General features: G+C 35.7%; 2 protein-coding genes across 2 annotated transcripts; one reads left to right on the top strand and one right to left on the bottom strand.

The window, feature by feature from the left end:
• Nucleotides 1–2,266: 2,266 nt before the first annotated feature.
• Nucleotides 2,267–3,704, bottom strand: LOC127935073 (C-C motif chemokine 20). The gene is made up of 4 exons (XM_052532667.1): nucleotides 3,158–3,704; nucleotides 2,901–3,000; nucleotides 2,701–2,778; nucleotides 2,267–2,586 (listed from the first exon to the last, which is right to left on the bottom strand). Exons 1-4 carry the CDS (start codon nucleotides 3,234–3,236, stop codon nucleotides 2,544–2,546), a joined length of 300 nt encoding a protein of 99 aa, XP_052388627.1. The 5' UTR covers nucleotides 3,237–3,704; the 3' UTR covers nucleotides 2,267–2,543.
• A 3,202-nt stretch (nucleotides 3,705–6,906) lies between these two features.
• On the top strand, nucleotides 6,907–9,140 carry ccl20a.4 (chemokine (C-C motif) ligand 20a, duplicate 4). The gene is made up of 4 exons (XM_052532687.1): nucleotides 6,907–7,048; nucleotides 7,544–7,652; nucleotides 7,751–7,828; nucleotides 8,061–9,140. Exons 1-4 carry the CDS (start codon nucleotides 6,973–6,975, stop codon nucleotides 8,080–8,082), a joined length of 285 nt encoding a protein of 94 aa, XP_052388647.1. The 5' UTR covers nucleotides 6,907–6,972; the 3' UTR covers nucleotides 8,083–9,140.
• The last annotated feature ends 8,709 nt before the right edge of the window (nucleotides 9,141–17,849 follow it).

Below are 17,849 nucleotides of genomic sequence, written 5' to 3'. Positions count from 1 at the left end.
GTTTCTTGCACAGGTCTGTGAGAACACGGCTACAGCACTTGTCAGATCCACAGCTCTGGGATCAAACCTCCTAGCCTGGAGCTGTAGATGAAGTAATCAGACATAATGCAGAACGACACTGTCTGTCGGAGTTATTCTCAGTGCTAGTGTATTCTTTTAAGGCCCGATTAAATGGCTTGATGAGGGCAGCTTTCTTTTTTTATTTCAGGAAGGCAGAACACATTGCATTCCTAAGGCCTATCCCTTTTTTTAAAATACGCAATATGCTTTAGTCACAGCGCGTGACCCAAGATTTCAACACTGAAACTCTGTAACTGTGATCTTAGCTCATTATCAAAAGAGTATCGGCTAATATGAACAGCAATTAGACATTCACACGTGTCTGAGTTCATGTGACGGGGGAAGTTTGCCGTTCAGCGTGTGATTGCATAAAAGGAAAGATTAGAGCTGGGCAGTGGAGCTGTTTTGTTGCCGAGTTCCTGTTTGTGTGTGAGTGTTTCTCCATTATTCAGCAGGAAGTCCTCTGTGTGTGCAGCCGTGCAGAGAGGACCGAGGCAATGATGTCATCACCAGTCATGGCTTGACTAGAGAGAATGGCTGGTAATTAAACCACTCAGCTGCAGGAAGCATGTGGTTGTAATTCTGGGGACAAAATGGCTTAAAAATTGTCCCTAGAAGCAGCCAAAAATTCATTTGGGGGATGCTGTAAAATAGAAAGTGGTAGTGTGTTCTTGAACTGTTCAGTGCTCTGAAACGCCAAAGAGATACTTGTGGAAAAAGTGGGAAATTAAAAGAATTTTGTAGTTTTCCTCAGAAAATTATTCCATTAAAATAATTGAAATATACATCAAAATACAACTTCAAAATGTTTTTAATACTAGGCTATATGGAAATGTCTTCTCATACAGAGTTCGTTCCTTCTGAAAGGGATTTAAAAATGATACTTTTTGATACTTTGATGATACTTTTGTATGTATGAAAGCTTCAGAAGCCATTCAGTGTAATCTTCCGATTTTCTTCATTTATGTTCCACAGAAGAAACACAAGCACACGGGTTTAGATCAACACGAGGGTGAGGATAAATGATGACAAAATGTTTATTTGTAGGTGAAATATCCCTTTAAAACTAACATTTACATTTTGCCCGCACCTGTTGTTGTTTCTAAACACAAATGTATCCTATGGTATTCAGCTGTCCGGTCATTTTGCAGGGATTATGTCTTTCTTCCTCGTTCTTACAGAAGGCGAAATTTGCTAGACTTTCCCTTCAAAATCAGGTCTTCTTTTTCCGTTTATCTTTTATTATAGGCTATCATTTTGAGCACCTTGCATCTCTTTGTTAGTTTCTCCTCAGGAGCCATTTATATTGAGAAAGTAAGTAAGAAAGACCTCAAAAACTTTGTAGTTATAGAGAGAGTATATTAAAGTAACTGTGTTTATTATAGATGTGTTGTTATTGATCTCGTAATGCTAAAGATGAGGCTACAGTCGCTGGTTTAGGTCAATTAAATACAGAGGAGGGCGACACCAGGTGGATCTTAGAAGTATTTCATCTGTTTTTATATTTTTATACTTCACTCCAACTGTAAATTCCACTATAACTAATGCCTAACCCCAACCCAGCACTAGACCGCTCCTTAATAATCGTCCCTGCCTCTCCGGCCTGAGAGCGCTGTGACGCACAGGATGGCTTTTCAGTTGGTTATTACTGGGTGAAGCTCGACACCCACGAGAAGAACAATGCATGTGTCTGTGAGAATTAATTTGACAAATGTCTCTCAAGGTTTGTTCATTCAAACCAGAGAGAATTTATTCTGCATTCCAGTCCTCCCTCATAGGTGACATCAAGGGAATTTCCCAGAGCTGTAGCAAATTGCCTATGGGAAATTTCTGTCCTAAAGCCTTTCTAGCATCTTATGAACTCACGCTTTATCTCTGACCAGTCACAGGTAATTATTTAACTCACCTCATTTTGTCCTATAAAATAAAATTTCTCTCCTCTTTTAGTCTATGCACTAAGTGTGTATCACATGGTAAATCTACATAATCATAAATCATTAAGCACAACTTAATTAATTAAAAGCTGTGCTCTACATTATGTGCAGTTATTTTACTGCTATTGTCTTGAAACCCATTATATGAATATATATATATATATATATATATATATATATATATATATATATATATATATATATATATATATATATATATATGCTATGTGTGTGTGCATATGTGATTTATATGAATAATTATTATATGCAAGTTTGTGACATTTAATTGCATTACACATGCATTGCATATACACACTATTATTATTATCCATTTTATATGAAAATCATTTCAATACAAAAGGCAAGTTTTTTTTTTACATTTTTACATTAAATTTTAATGCATTGAATTAAAAAAGCAATCAAACAGTATAAAATAATATGCATATACAAATATGCAGAGTAAATATGTAAATTTCATAAAGAAATAGATCCCCCTCCACGAAGAATTATTCTTGTAGTAACATCAGTTTAGGCTCAGTAGTTGAACAATTAGACCCTTGAATGTTTTTTGCTGATTACTTGCACTTTCTCCCTACAGAACAGAAAAGAGATAACGGAGTGGTTAGCTTTCGTTTCAAGGCTGTTCAGTTATTCTGTGTTCATTTGTTTTTATCTAACCACAGCACTCGCATATCTGCAAACTTACTTTAGCTTACGGATATTTTCCATCACCCAGGCTTTGGAGGGGTCTGTGCAGATGTTCTTGCCTTTGTATGTGTGGAATCTGTGAGGTTAAGAAACACCTTTTAGTTATTTTATTTTTTTCTCTCTCCAGGAATCAGTCATAACACATATAATCAGTCAATAAATAATGCACCATATATGCAGAAAGCATCTTATACTTACATGACAGCATCAATGTGGCAGTTTCTTGTCATGGTCTGAATGGAATATCCTTTAATATATGTCATTGATATTACTCCTTTGGTATACTTCCTGCAACATGCTGTAAATACAATTAAAGTTTAGTTTTTTTTGTAACTTTATTTAGACAATACAAAAATATCTTCACATTATGAACCTCATATTTAAACATTAAACATTTTCCACATAACAGTGTCTCAAATAGATTTATCAAAACGATGATAAAGAAATGTACTTACACAAAGCAGAGGCATCTGTATGAAGCACACTAAGAGCTACAACCATAAGTATGATCACGGTAGCTGAAATTCGAGTCATCGTCTCTGTCTCTGTGTCTGTGTCTGTGTGTGTGAGATGTGTGTGTCAGATAAGAAATGTGCCAATTGTGAGCACATGCAAAGAGACTAGCTTTTTTATAGTGTGGACATGGAAACACCCGAGTCAGGGTTTTCCGTGCATACGTATACGCAAGTAAGTTTGTTCTGTACAAACAAAAAAAGTCAAAAAGGTGCACCAAGGAAGAAAGCAGAGGAAAAAAGCTTGAGGGAAAGCACAGGGTTTAATTTTTTTACTTCCCTTAAAAGAGAGTTAACCATCAACATATTTTAATTGTTTCCTATATTGGTAAATAAATAGAAACAATGTTGGAAACTCCAGGAGGCCTAAAGTACAAAGAAACAAAGAAACAATGAAACAAAGAACAAAGAAAAAATCCAGGACCAAAAATTTGCCAAAGAATGCTATGACATAAGTAACTTTACGTTATGTATTATTAAATTAGATTAATGAATACACCAAAGGGTGTGTGGCATAGTTTAATACTTCTTTTCTTTGACTGTATTGTCATTACTGTTGACTATTATTATATTATATTATATTATATTATATTATATTATATTATATTATATTATATTATATTATATTATATTATATTATATTTTGTATTTTGTTAAGTGTTTTAACTTTACATTTATGCATTTGTCAGATGCTTTTATTCAATGTGAGTTACATTGCATTGTGCGTACAGATTTTATCAGTTCTTGCTTTCCCTGGCAAACCCTACAGTTTGAGCTACAGGAACATTACAATTTTATGAGTGTTTAAAATGTATTGAATATATGTACAGCTGCAATGTTTTGATCACACTATTGCTGTAGTGACAATAACGGAGTTAAAATTATATTTTTTGGATATCTGGCAAATAAACTAACAAATATCTCCATGCTCAATTTTTGGAGGCAAACACATTCAGATTGTATTCTTTACAAACAAGCTTACTTTACACATGCACTATATAAGAAAATGGCCAACAGCAGAAAGAAGCTCATACGGGTTTGGAACAAGTGGAGGGTGAGTAAATGATGACAGAATTTTTATTCTGGAATTGAACTTATCCCTTAAGTTTTTAAGTTTGAAATAATATCCTATTTTATCTGTTTGCTTATCTGCTTTAAAAATCATTTTGACCCACACTAAAATTAACAACTTTGTTGAAATAAAATGTTTTGGCAGTTACGACTTGCAGTGCACTTATCTTTGCACTTTTCAATCATTTTTCATAACTTTTTTTTAATGAAAACTAATTATTAGTTATTATAAGAATATTTAATTAATTAAATTAGCCGAAAATGGAATTTTGCTAAAATAATTTTTTTTTTTACTAGAATCTAAGCAATTCTAGATGTAGTTTTGTTTCGTTCATAATCAGAACAAATGCTAAATACTAAATTTCTCCAAATCTGAAGAAATAAACTCATCTGTGTCTGTGATATTACATTTTCACTAATTGTTAATTTCTGAGTGAACATTTCTTTTAAATGACTGTTGCATACAAAAAAAAAAAAACATAATAATAATAATAATAAACTTACTATTTAAAGTGGGATTGACCGGCATTTGTATTTTTTTTCTCTTAAATTTACTCTGACACATGGAATATTTTACATACTGTAAAACCACTTGGAATCACAGGTATAGTTATAGTTAATGGTTAATTTTGCATGGGACTTTTGTAACCAGGAACTGGAAATGTCCACCAGGACAAGCACTTAAACCCTAACCTTTTGATTATAGAATTAATACATTATTGAATTATGATTATATTGTGGTTTATGATTATATAACAATTGTAATAGATAAAACCACACACACACACACACACACACACAAACACAGACACACACACAAATGAATAGTTCTGAACCATCCACATGCTCAGCGGGCGTCCTCATTTCCACATGCTAACGTGTGGTTTCTAGTGGGTGTGAAGAATTACATATATTTTCTAGGTCATAATGTTTTATGTAACTCATGTCCTAACATCAAAGGGTGAAATAGGTCATAAGTATGAGAACAAATCCTTACAGTGGCTCCTTTAGCAATGAATCACTTCCCTTCAAACCCACAGCCTTCGCTTAGTCGTCCTGCTTGACTTTAGACATACCAATTTGAAAGCATTGCTCTCTGTGTTGGTTTTACTAAAACATTTTCAGATTCTTTCATTTACACCTCCAGGTTTAAAGAGGTGTCATGCCGCTTGACATTTGGAGTTTAATTTCTATGAAACACACTTTTGATCTTTTAAAATGGGGGAGTGTCTGGATTAGAATTAGAGTAAAGTCATATCTGGTTGATTATAATTTATATATATATGTTTTTTTTCTCTTTCCCATCAAAGACTGCCATCTGATCTGGAGCTTTGATAAGAGAATCTGATGAGTGTTCAATTTCCAGGAAAGGCGGATGCCTTTGACTTCTGAATGTTAGTCTAAATGTTACTAAACTGTCTAAATGTTTGACTAGATGTTCATGTTATTTAAATTCTTTGTCTTGAAAGTAAATGCATATGAAATTATATTTAACTCATGTAACCTATCACAGACATCTTTATTATCCACATATTCATCTTGAAAAAATTGCAAAATTGCTCACTTGAAATAGAAAATAGTTCATGAAAAATTGAGCTACAGTATCTGAGTCTTAGCTGTGCTTACTATTAAACACACACACACACACACATATGTATGATGTATGTTTTCAGATTTTATGTGCTAAATTTTAAAATATTAAATATAAATACCAATACAAATTCTGATAACTAAAATAATAAGATTTAAATAAAATAAAAAATTCCCCTCACACACACACACACATATATACAGTATATGTAGAATTTTGACCTATTTAAGTTTTTGTTTACTCCCATTTTTTCCTTGCAATAAATTAACATTTATACATTATGTGTAAATTGTTGTTCATTATTGTTCTACGATCTCCTCAGTTAAAAAAAAAAAAAAAGTAATAAAATGAAGACCAGTCATGACACCTAAAATATACAGCTCATCTTATATTGTACTTTAATACTGTACATTTTACCATAAAATCTTCATGTTGAGGAAAAAAGTTAATCTACATGTTTACCCAGGAATACTGTACATTATTGTTTTTTGTTTTTTTCCTTTTTTATGAACTAAAGCTAATCTTGCCATTTTTCCATTTTACAATCAGGCGATTGTTTGTTGGTTGTTTTTTATTTATTTATTTGTTTGTTGGTTTTTGTATTTTAATTTGTTGCATCTACAGTCACAATGATGTTGTTTTTTTTGTTGTTGATTTTGCATTCATTACATATATTTTAAATGTATATTTACCAGCATTAATAATGTTATGTGTCTAAACCAGTAATTTCGGGGATTACACATATTTGTGATCGTATCACAAATTGGGATCGATTTTCTAATTACAGTACCTATGATAGTGAGAGGAATGGAATATCCCGTTTTAGTACTCAAATTTAGTTGACCTACTAATATTTACCAGATTTTTCCCCTGTCTTCCATCCCCTCAGTGACGCTCCTGTGTGGTCTACAAAATCCCCTCAGAACAGCTATATAATGTAGCTTTTGGGGATGCCAGATAATGTGGACTGGGAGAGCTCTGCATCTTCATCATCACCATCCTCAACACTGCTGCTGCTGTCTTACACAACTGTCATTATCTTGTTGAACAATTTTCATTTTTCTTTTTCACCTATAAGTGGCTTGTTTCACCTCCCATGATGAACAGACTCGTCCTGACGTCATCCACGCTGCTGCTGTTGCTGTGTGTCTGGGTCAACTTGAGTCAAAGCAGTAAGTAAAACCAACTTTTCTTAGACAATCTCTTTGGTTTTTAAGTGTTGTTCATTGCTTTGAGTTCCCAATGCCGCTCCTGAAATGTAACCACATGCATTTGTAATCATTTAGAATTTGGACGGTTGCATTCGCATCAAGCCTATGCTTATAGTTAATAATAAAACTACAGTATGGCTTGACTTTTTGAGTGCATCTTAACTACTAATTAGTGTATGACATGTATGATATATATATATATATATATATATATATATATATATATATATATATATATATATATGTTTATATTTATTCATATAGCATATGCATTTGTCCAAAGCGACTTAAAATAGACCAAACAATTTTCAGAGTCAACAATATTCATAGTTTACGATCCAAAGTTTATTACCAGGAAAATTAGCATATTAATTAATTTTTTAATACAGAAATGGGTCGGGGTAGTTGGTCAAGTGTCATGAAACCACATGAACTGAGAATTTGTCATGTGTTAAGGTCCGGTGAGGTGCTGTACCAAATATTCATCACTGCCGTTTCCTGTCCTCCGACTGAAAGACTTCACTCGACAGGACGCCACCATGACCTGCAACATAGAGGCTGTCATGTGAGGAGCAACCCTGGTTTTGTCTTTTGTATTAATGTTTATGTAAGAGAACAAGCTGTAATATCGGTAATATTTAATCTAGAAATTCTCTCTTGTAGTTTTACTACGGTGAAGAACAGACAGGTCTGTGCTAACCCTGATGATCTATGGGTTCAGAGGGCCATCGTGCATATCCAGTGAGTTCAGCATAACACACACTTAATGTCTCTTAGCAATGACAATGATCACAAGTCTTAAAGTGGCTACAGTGAATGACTAAACTGCAAGTATATTACTGACCCAGTGTAAAGTTTTGTAATGTGCAGTATCATACATCTCCATATGCTGAATATACTGGTACATTTGAATGAGCTGAAGATCAAACTTGAGAATCTTCTCCTAAGAGTTTTATTTAATTGTCTCTTCCAGGAACACAAAAAAGTCATCATAATGTGGACACCATCAAAAACTGGCTTAAGCTGAACAAATGAACAGAAACAGAAATCCTTCAATATAATGTATTGTTTAGAATGTATTTTTATAATTAATAAATTAATCAGTTGTTTTGACAGCAACACTGTTGTTTGTTTGGTTTTGTCTGCAACATTTCTAGTTGACACTATGTGAATTTGTGCACAAATTTGTGAATTTGTAGGAAGTCGTGGCCTTGTGGTTTGAGAGTTTGACTCCCTAACTATAAGGTTGTGAGTTTGAGTCTATATACAGAGCACTACAGCATTACAGCACAGAGCACACTAAACGAATATTCAGTAAACATGGGCAAATAAATGTTTGTGAGCTCACACAGTAGACAGCAGGTGGCAGTATGTGCCCAAAACCCAGCTGCAGCCCCAAAATACACATACAATCCTCAATGGTTTGAATTGGGTATTCATTTAGTGCTTGTAAAAGCATTAATAGCAATTCATCAAATGCATCTTTTAAGTGATCAGAGTGTTGAAATTATGTTGTCAAAACAGCTGCATTTGTCTTGTCTGATTTGCTTTTTTGGATCAGTCATTCATTGCTCAGGTGGAAGGTAAACATACAACAGCTCATCATTATTTGATTGTGCTTAGGCTTTTTTTTTTTTTTTTGTCAACATGAAGTAGATCTAAACTGTAGTTTCAATGCCCATATTTGAATGTGACTTCAGAGTCACATACTGTACTTCAAATATTATTCAGAGAGCGTGGAAGTCGGCAACAGTTATTCCCTTATTTAAAAGTGGAGATCCTTCAGATCCTAACAACTACCGTCCTATTTCTAGATTACCAGTCTTAGCTAAATTATTTGAATCATTGCTAAATGATCAATTAAAACAATTTTTAACAGATAATAATGTTCTTAACGATTACCAGTCAGGCTTTAGAGCAGGTCATAGTACCCTAACTGCAGCTTTATTAGTTTCAAATGACCTTATAAACTCTTTAGATTGTAGAGATTGTAGAAGTCCTGTGCCACATTATTTGTCGACCTTTCAAAAGCCTTCGACTCTGTTGATCATAATTTATTATTACAGAAACTTAGATCTATAGGCAGTGTTGAGTACTCGAGACTCGGACTCGGTCTTGGACTCGGTCTCGAGACCGTATTTTATTGGTCTTTATTGGTCTTGTCATGGACTCGTGTGCATTTTGACTCGGTATTGACTCGGACTCGAACATATTAGGAATCGGACTTATGCCCGAGTCCACTCGAGTCCCAATCAAAATATTTCATGATTATTACTGTATGTTAATGTTTCTTTAAATTGATGTATGATTGATACATCCAATGACTGGTGATTTTCTTGTGACGTGAGACGTTAGGCCAGCGACACACTGGATGTGTGGCGCAAGCGTCTCAGCTGCGTGGCGTGTCTGTTTTTAATTCGGCTCCCATGTTAACAGGTTAGAGCTTGCAGACTGCCTGCGTGAGACGCGCATCCCAGGCGCAGCTCGAGCAGCGCGGAAAATGCGTGCATGCTAGAAATAGAACCGACGCCTATTTTCACGCGAACACGCGCGTGTTGGAAGCGTTTCCAGGCAAAATAAACTAGGAAAATATGTTTATATGTCACTTGTGTCATTATGTACACAAATACATATTAATTCATGACATTTTGATATTTGAAAGTCTATAGGTTGGCATAAATTCAGATATAAATGTAATTTAAAAAATTAATAATTATCGATTTTCAAATATTGCACCTGTCAAACATACTCTGCTTTGCAAGAGCCTGGTTTTTCGGCGGCCTCTCTCTATGTCACCTTTAGCAGAAGCAGCGCGCTAGCGCTGCGTCAGACACGCTTCTGGTGTGTAAAGACACAGAAAACGCGAAGCAGCCGCCACGCTTCTAGCACGCAGCAGAGACGCCACGCACGCAGCCAGTGTGTCACCGGCCTAAGTTACCCTCCTGCCATCCGCCTGTAGTGATCCCGCTTTCCAGAAAGCCACATTGCTACATTATTTCTCTCAACTGTGTTATTTTTACAAAGTAGGACAAAATGGTCACAGAAAAAAACAAATATTGTTTAATTTATATAATGAATACAGACACAGACTGACTGTCTCAACACTAAACATCTCCCCCCGAAAAAATGTCTGACAGAAGGCATTGAACTTATATGGCATTTCATCCAGCTTTCTTCCCCTGGCACATACACACTTTTGCATGAAATTTTCCTGGACAGTCAGTCGGCTCTTGTGTGTATGCCCTCCGTAACTATAAAAAACTTCGACTAGTGTGTATTTTACCCTGCATTAAAACCCACCATCCAGTGAAATTAGCATTAGATTATCCGTTGCTGTTACAGAAAGTGATGAAATGGTAACTGTTGTCAGTCCCCGCTTCCTCTGCACCAGTAGAGAGAGTTTTTAGTCTGGGTGGATTGATCATGAGACCACATCATGCTTGGTTGGGTAGCAGGATGGTCTCCTCACTTATTTTTTTGAAAAGTAATTATGCCCATCTTTAATCTTCACAACATCTAAAGTGCACATAATCCAAGACATTTTCAGGATATTAGCAGTCATTAGTTAAGCTTCAGGGTTAAAAGTTATGTAAAAGCTGTTACAGTTGAACATTTACAGGTATAGTGGTACAGTAATGTTACTTGTACTAGAAGTGTTATGTGGAATTACAATATAGAGTCGTACAGTAATGTTATGTGTACTAGAAAGGTTATATGGATGTCTATAGTGGTACAACGATGTTATGTGAAAATGAGCACTTAATATTGACAAGTAACAATTCATAATTCTAATAAAATTACCTTTACACCACATACTATGTGGCCCTTTTACCCTTTATTGTTTCCATCATACATTTTACATACTCTTGAAGATTTCTTTAGGTCTTGTCTCAGACCCAATCTCTCTGGTCTCGGTCTTGACTCGGACTCGACCCTTTCTGAACTCGGTCTTGACTCGGACTCGACCCTTTCTGAACTCGGTCTTGACTCGGACTCGACCCTTTCTGAACTCGGTCTTGACTCGGACTCGACCCTTTCTGAACTCGGTCTTGACTCGGACTCGACCCTTTCTGAACTCGGTCTTGACTCGGACTCGACCATCTCTGGACTCGATCTGGACTCGGACTCGAATGAGCCGGTCTCGACTACAACACTGTCTATAGGTATTAGTGAAGCTGCTATGAAATGGTTTGATAATTATCTATCAGAACGAACTCAATGTGTGAATATAGAAAATTATAATTCTCCTTTTCTTCAAGTTAAAAAAGGAGTTCCACAAGGATGTGGAACTATATGCTGATGACTCAATTATTTATACAGCAGCAGCATCTATAAATCAAGCTCTGATGAATTTACAAAAAGCATTTAATACTATACAATATACGTTGGATAAATTAAAATTAGTTTTAAATTCAAAGAAGACAAAATATATGATTTTTAACCGCACTCACCGTAAGGATACAGACATAACAATATCAACTTTATGTGGTTCAGAAATTGAAAGAGTCGGTTCCTATAAATATTTAGGTATATGGCTAGATGAAAAATTAGCATTTAATGTTCGCATTGATCAATTGCTGAAGAAGCTTAAATCAAAACTAGGGTTTTTCTATCGTTTTAAAAATTGTTTTCCCTATGAGGCCCGAAAGAAACTGGTTGAGAGTACTTTTTTAACAATAATTGACTATGGTGATCTTGTTTACATGCATGCAGCTTCCTCTGTACTAAGAAAATTGGACTCTGTCTATCATGCAGCGTTACGTTTTGTATGTGGTGCAGAATACCGTACGCATCATTGTATTTTGTATGGATCTTTATCATGGTCCTCTTTGTATCATAGGAGAAATTTACACATGTATGTATTTATTGCAAAGGCACTCCTTGGTAAATTACCATCATACAAAATGTTTAACTTTTTATACTAATGGTTATGGTACCAGATCGCAGCTGCATCTTTGTTTAAAAGTCCCAAGAGTATTCACTGAATTTGGAAAGCATGCTTTTTCTTTTTATGCCCCTAGGGTTTGGAACGACCTACAAAATGTATTGAAATTAGAGTCTTTGCCATCTTTGAGCACTTTTACAATTATTCTGTATTCTACATTTAAAGAGTCTTGTAAATGTTTTTCTTGAACTTCGATCTATTTTTGATTTGTTGGATTGTTTGTGTTTTAATTATTTATGTGTCTGAAACTATATGTGTGCTGCCGTTTTTGACCAGGTCTCCCTGGAAGAAGAGATTATTATATCTCAATGGGATTTTTTTCCTGGCTAAATAAACGATAAATAAAAAATAAATAAATAAACTTGCTTGTTTAATTAAAATTTACGCTTTTGATAGAATCTTTTTTCCAAAGAAACTTACACTTAATACATTGCTGAAGTCAACATTTTTGTGATAGAGTCATGTTATTTTATATTCTTGTGAATGTTTCAATGTGTGTTCTGCAAAGCCACTTGGTTGTATTTTTTACTCTAATTTCATTACCTCAATTTGCAAGTCAGTGGTCTTAAACTTCAGCTTTTCTTTCTCCCATATTTTGGCTGAGGCTGAATATGACCTGCAGGGTGACAAATCCAAACTGGAGAGAGCTGCTGTACATTTATAACTTACTTCTTTTTATGAAAGGGGAACACAAGTTCCTCTTTCATTGAACATGTACAAATTCTCACAGAATGAGATATCCAGTCAGCAAGTTTATTTTTGCAATATAAACCCTTACAGAATGATCACAACCCTGTGCACCACACAAAGTTGAGTGATCTTTATGGAAGCATGTGGAAGCATATGGTGTAAAATTTTAAAAGCAATTGCCATTTTAGTATTTGCCTTTCATAGTTGCACATTAAAGTCCCCATACATTGAAGTGAAATTCCCTCTCTTATTTAGCATTAAAAAAGCAATTTCTCACTTTCATGCAGAAATAAAGCTCCAAAAGCTATCACTGGGGCAGTAGGTATTCAAGAGAAACCTTTGGGAGCGAACGCAAAAGCAGTGAATATTAAGTTTTATTACTAGCATCTCTTATTTTTCCTTCACAATTTGACCTAAATGAGCAAACTGCTACAAGAAGGTTCAAAACATATGCGATCATGCAATGTTTTGTTTCAGTTCAAACCAATAATTGGCCTGGTCATTTGATTTGTGAACAATCACTTTCTTTCTAGATATGACAGCTGCAAATGTAGACCTAGGACATTGAAATTAGTTCACCTCCTGAGTGATTTGTTCTTTTGTCATGTGATGTGACTCTTGAAGATAGAGATCATTTATATGTTTATTAATATAATTCTTAATTTAGTATTTCCAGTATTTCTTAATGTATAATGTTATACATTTTTATATTCTTAATATATCATTTGTCATAATCTGATTTATTAATGGGGAGTTCTTATACACTCTTCAGGAAATAGATCTGTATTCTGGGTACAGTGGCCAAATTGGACTCGTGCTCATAAAAATTAGTATCACCATCCTCCATCTTCTCTGAAGATGCACATTAAATTTACGCGTTATTTGATAATAAATAAGTTTATCTGGTTAAGAACTAGATATTATTCTAAATAACCTTTAGATTATAATCATACGGAAAGGTAATATATTCAGTATATTAATATATTAGGCCACGACTTGGGGAAGTCGTGGCCTAATGGTTAGAGAGTCCGACTCCCAATCGAAGTGTGTGTGTGTGTGTGTGTGTGTGTGTGTTCACTGCTCTGTGTGTGTGCACTTCGGATGGGTTAAATGCAGAGCACAAATTCTGAGTATGGGTCACCATACTTGGCTGAATGTCACTTCACTTTCACATACATGTGAGACACTGTTCAATATATTGAAATATATTAAAAAATGCATAGAACATAAAGCTGATGTTGTGTCTTTAATTATGTTTTTGTGAAATTATATTCATGCCTCATATGATGTATTTTTAATCATAGCGTTTTTGCAATGCAGCCTAATTTTATTTCTACACTATAGGTTTACGGTTTAAAGTTATTATATATACAGAGAGCATTATGTGTATGGGAAAAACTCATTTTTTCCATTCTGCTGAAGCCTGATTTGTTCACGTTTGTGTAGCTGCACACACCAATAGGGCTTCGACCCTTCAGAAGTGGCGGGGCTGACCGCTATTTAAGTCATCTGTAGCGCCATTTACCAGATCATTCGAATGAAGCGATAGTCATTGATTCGTGCTGCTTGTAGTGTGGAAAGTGATGCAACGTTCATTCTCTTATCACATGGAACCAAAGTTACATCAAGTAACCGAAAGTGTTATGTGTATGGCAACGATTCCAATCACGCCGCACTATGAACAACAATCGATTAACTATGAACAATAGCTTCGTTGTCCAGAACAGAAATTTGAATAATGCCACTGAAGCTAGGTGGTCTGCAAGCGATCTGCAGTTAGTAGCCTTGTCAAATTTTTTCTAAAACCACGATATTCCTGGAATGGCTGCCCAGGCCGTATAGTGGGAGGCGAGAGGCTTTATTTTCTCGAACGAGAGCTCGTCTTGAAAAAGCAGGGAATCGTGTAAGTGTTTTTGTTTGTGAGAGAATGAGGAACTTTGCTCTTTAAAGTATGAGGGTCAAATATTTGCAGGGTTACAAAAATACAGCAGGGTTTTTCTGGCGGCCTGCAGCTGCGGAGCCAGCGTGTTTAGGGAGGAAGTGATGCAGCGCCTGCGACGTATTCTGAGCCTCCGAAAACTATTCAGTGAACCTGTTTACAGCAGAGCTGAATAGTCCTTCCGGCAAGACTGGTGAGTTGTGAAAGGCCATTTTCTCGTCGTCCATGATCTCTGTTAGCGTTAGCCAGAGGTGGCGCTCCAGCACGACCAGACTGGCCATGGTTTTGCCGATCACCTGTGTTGTGGATTTTGTAGCGGGCATAGCCAGATCTTTTGCTGTGCACAGCCCCTTGAAGGCATCCTTGTTATCTTGGCCAGACTCGTCCATGCCACAAAGAAGTTTCGCTTAAAACACTTGAAGGACCACCATCGTATGCAGCACTGAGCTGGCCTGTCCGGCTGCAGCATATGCCCTATTGGTGATGGCCAAGGTGGTCTTGCAGGGCTTAGATGAATGTGCTGCATGGCCTTTAAGCCGAGGGCGGATGTTAGGCACAGATGTGTGGCGATCGCTTCCTCCAGAGGGGGGAGTCTGCTATTCCCCTTTTTTCGACAGCACCGTCAATGGTAGTGAGAGCTGCTGTAGTCGAAGGGTTTACCCATGCTGAATAGGGGGCGCGCCGCATCTTGGTGAGCTCCTCGTGGACGGCTAGCAAGAATTGGGCTGGGTGCTGGTGAGAGGATTGCTGGCGGGTCTCTGGCACGAACCACTCATCCATTAAGCCACGGACAGGCTCGTTCTGGGGCCGACCATTTGAGGCCCAGATCCTCCACAACCTTTGAGAAGACGCGGATCTGCTCGGTGTCTAACTTCGGCTTTGGGCTCCTCGTCGGAATCGCCCCACTCCTCCGTTTCGGACGATGCGAAGGACACAGAGTCATCAGCAGTGATGTCATCAGTGATAATGTCCTTTTTCGGACTTGGCGAATGAGACCAGTCCACTCGCAGCTGAAGAGGGGTGCTGGTCCCCACTTGTGAAGCATACCGGCGTTGGAGGACATGGGGGGTGTGGGGCATACAGGCGCTGATCTGACGTAACACCACTCGAGCCCGCTGAGAGAGATCCACTGCCCCACTGTTTCTTCCTCTTAGGAGAGGAGGAGGACGGGAGGGCCTGGCAGGTGGAACCACCTTGGTGAAACAAGGTGACCCATGATCATAGAGGAGATAGGCTTATGTTCGAACAGAAAGAGCACGAGCCATCATCGAGCACAGCCTCAGCGTGGGCATGGCCAAGGCAGTGAAGCACCATTTGTTTGTGCAGCTACACAAACGTGAAAAAAATCAGGCTTCAGCAGAATGGAAAGAAATAGTTTTTTTCCATACACATAACGAGAGTGAACTTTCGAAAGGGAACTCTGTCTTTCAGTGTTGTTTTCACTGCTTTTAGGTAAGTTTAGTCACTAAAACCACATAAAAAACACATACAACTCTTTATGACATTGTATACATGTAACTGACACGTTTCTGTTCAATATTTACTTTACAGAAATGGTTTAGTGTCTTCGGAAAAAGACAATTTACAAGCATTAACATATACTAACTATATAAGAGGTAGGCTAACTATATATATATGAGCTCTTATTATGAAAGTTTGGGCTTTTAATCACATCTTATGTGTAGATGAGCAGTTTGATAGCTTTGTAAATGTTTTGCTGGTAATTTGTCAATATACAGTAGAAGTAAGTTAATTTATTTAACCTAAAAGTCTGCACTGTAGAGTCTATCGGTGACATCACTAACATGCAGGCTAAAATGGGCTGAAACTATTTCAAACATGTTTAGATTTTTCATTGTAAACAAAAATGTATAAAAATTATACTGTGATTTCAGGAGCGTCAGAAAAAAAAATCTCTAAAACTGATTAAGTGTGTGCATGTTTAATGATGGCTCTTAAATATTTAAATGCAATGTGAATGGTTACTGAGACTTGCATATTTAGTTTTGACCCCGGATGCTTACAGAAGGATAATCTTTTTTTTATGCTGCTACAAACATCATGATCATTCATAACATTTATTGGTTCACGCTGAACTGGTGTCGATATAATGTACACTTTATATTAATAAGTAAATTAAATTGATATTTTCACTGTTTTTAAGTTGCATTTTCTGGAGATTTTTTTATTTTGATGTGTCCAAGTTTTGTTTGATTTATTATGACGGGTCAAATATTTACAATTATAGAAATCTATTGTATTTACATATACATAACAAATATTAAAAATGTATAAATGGAAATATATTGCAAATTAATATATTTACATATTCTTATATCTAAATGTATTTTAATATAAAGGAAATAAATATATGTAAATATTTCTGATAAAAAATATATTTACATATGTTTGATATATGTGGAAAATATTAAAAAGCATCCCAAATCAAATATTTAAATATATTTTTTAAAAATATTTTTTATATTGTTTAATGTGCAATGTACATGTGCAATGCTTTCGCTGTGTGTGTGGGTGTGTTAGTCTAGTTTACTTTCACAGAAAGCTAAACTTGATGTTCCTAGAATCAAATGATCAAAATGAAACTGAATTGTTACATTAAAGAAGAAACCAGCCACTCTTACCGAAACAAAAATCTACTAAAAATGTATTGATATGTCACCAAATGACTAATGGAGAAATTATTTATTTATTTATTTATTTATTGTAAGTTATTTGAAACATTTTATGAGCATTTTAAAATTATTGAGTAAACATTAAATCTTAAAACTAAAACTGTTAGTCAATATTGTCAATATTCCTTTTAGTATGGACAGTTACTAAACAATAAGCTGACACTGTGTTCTATTATGTAGCTTTATTCTTATTCATCTGCTTCAGTCACATGAATTTTCTTGCTCATCAGCGTATTTATGACCATCAAAGGAATGATGGTACATCTAAAAATATCAAGTCATTTGATTGGCCAACAAATATTCCAATTAATAAATTGCACAAATGTATAACCTCTAAAACATGCACAGAATTACCCAAACTTTTAGGCAATGGAATTCACAAAGATATTCTTGAAACAAGTTTTTGAAACCAACCTATGAAACTACTGCTAACAGTTATTCAACTTTGGTTTCTTGTTTTATCCAGTGGAATATTAAAACAAGGACACAGACTCA

This window comes from Carassius gibelio, chromosome A2 (assembly GCF_023724105.1).
Source record: "Carassius gibelio isolate Cgi1373 ecotype wild population from Czech Republic chromosome A2, carGib1.2-hapl.c, whole genome shotgun sequence".
NCBI classification, from domain to species: domain Eukaryota; kingdom Metazoa; phylum Chordata; class Actinopteri; order Cypriniformes; family Cyprinidae; genus Carassius; species Carassius gibelio.
Note: the sequence above shows the minus strand (reverse complement) of the source record. Positions and strands in the feature narration are given on the sequence as shown.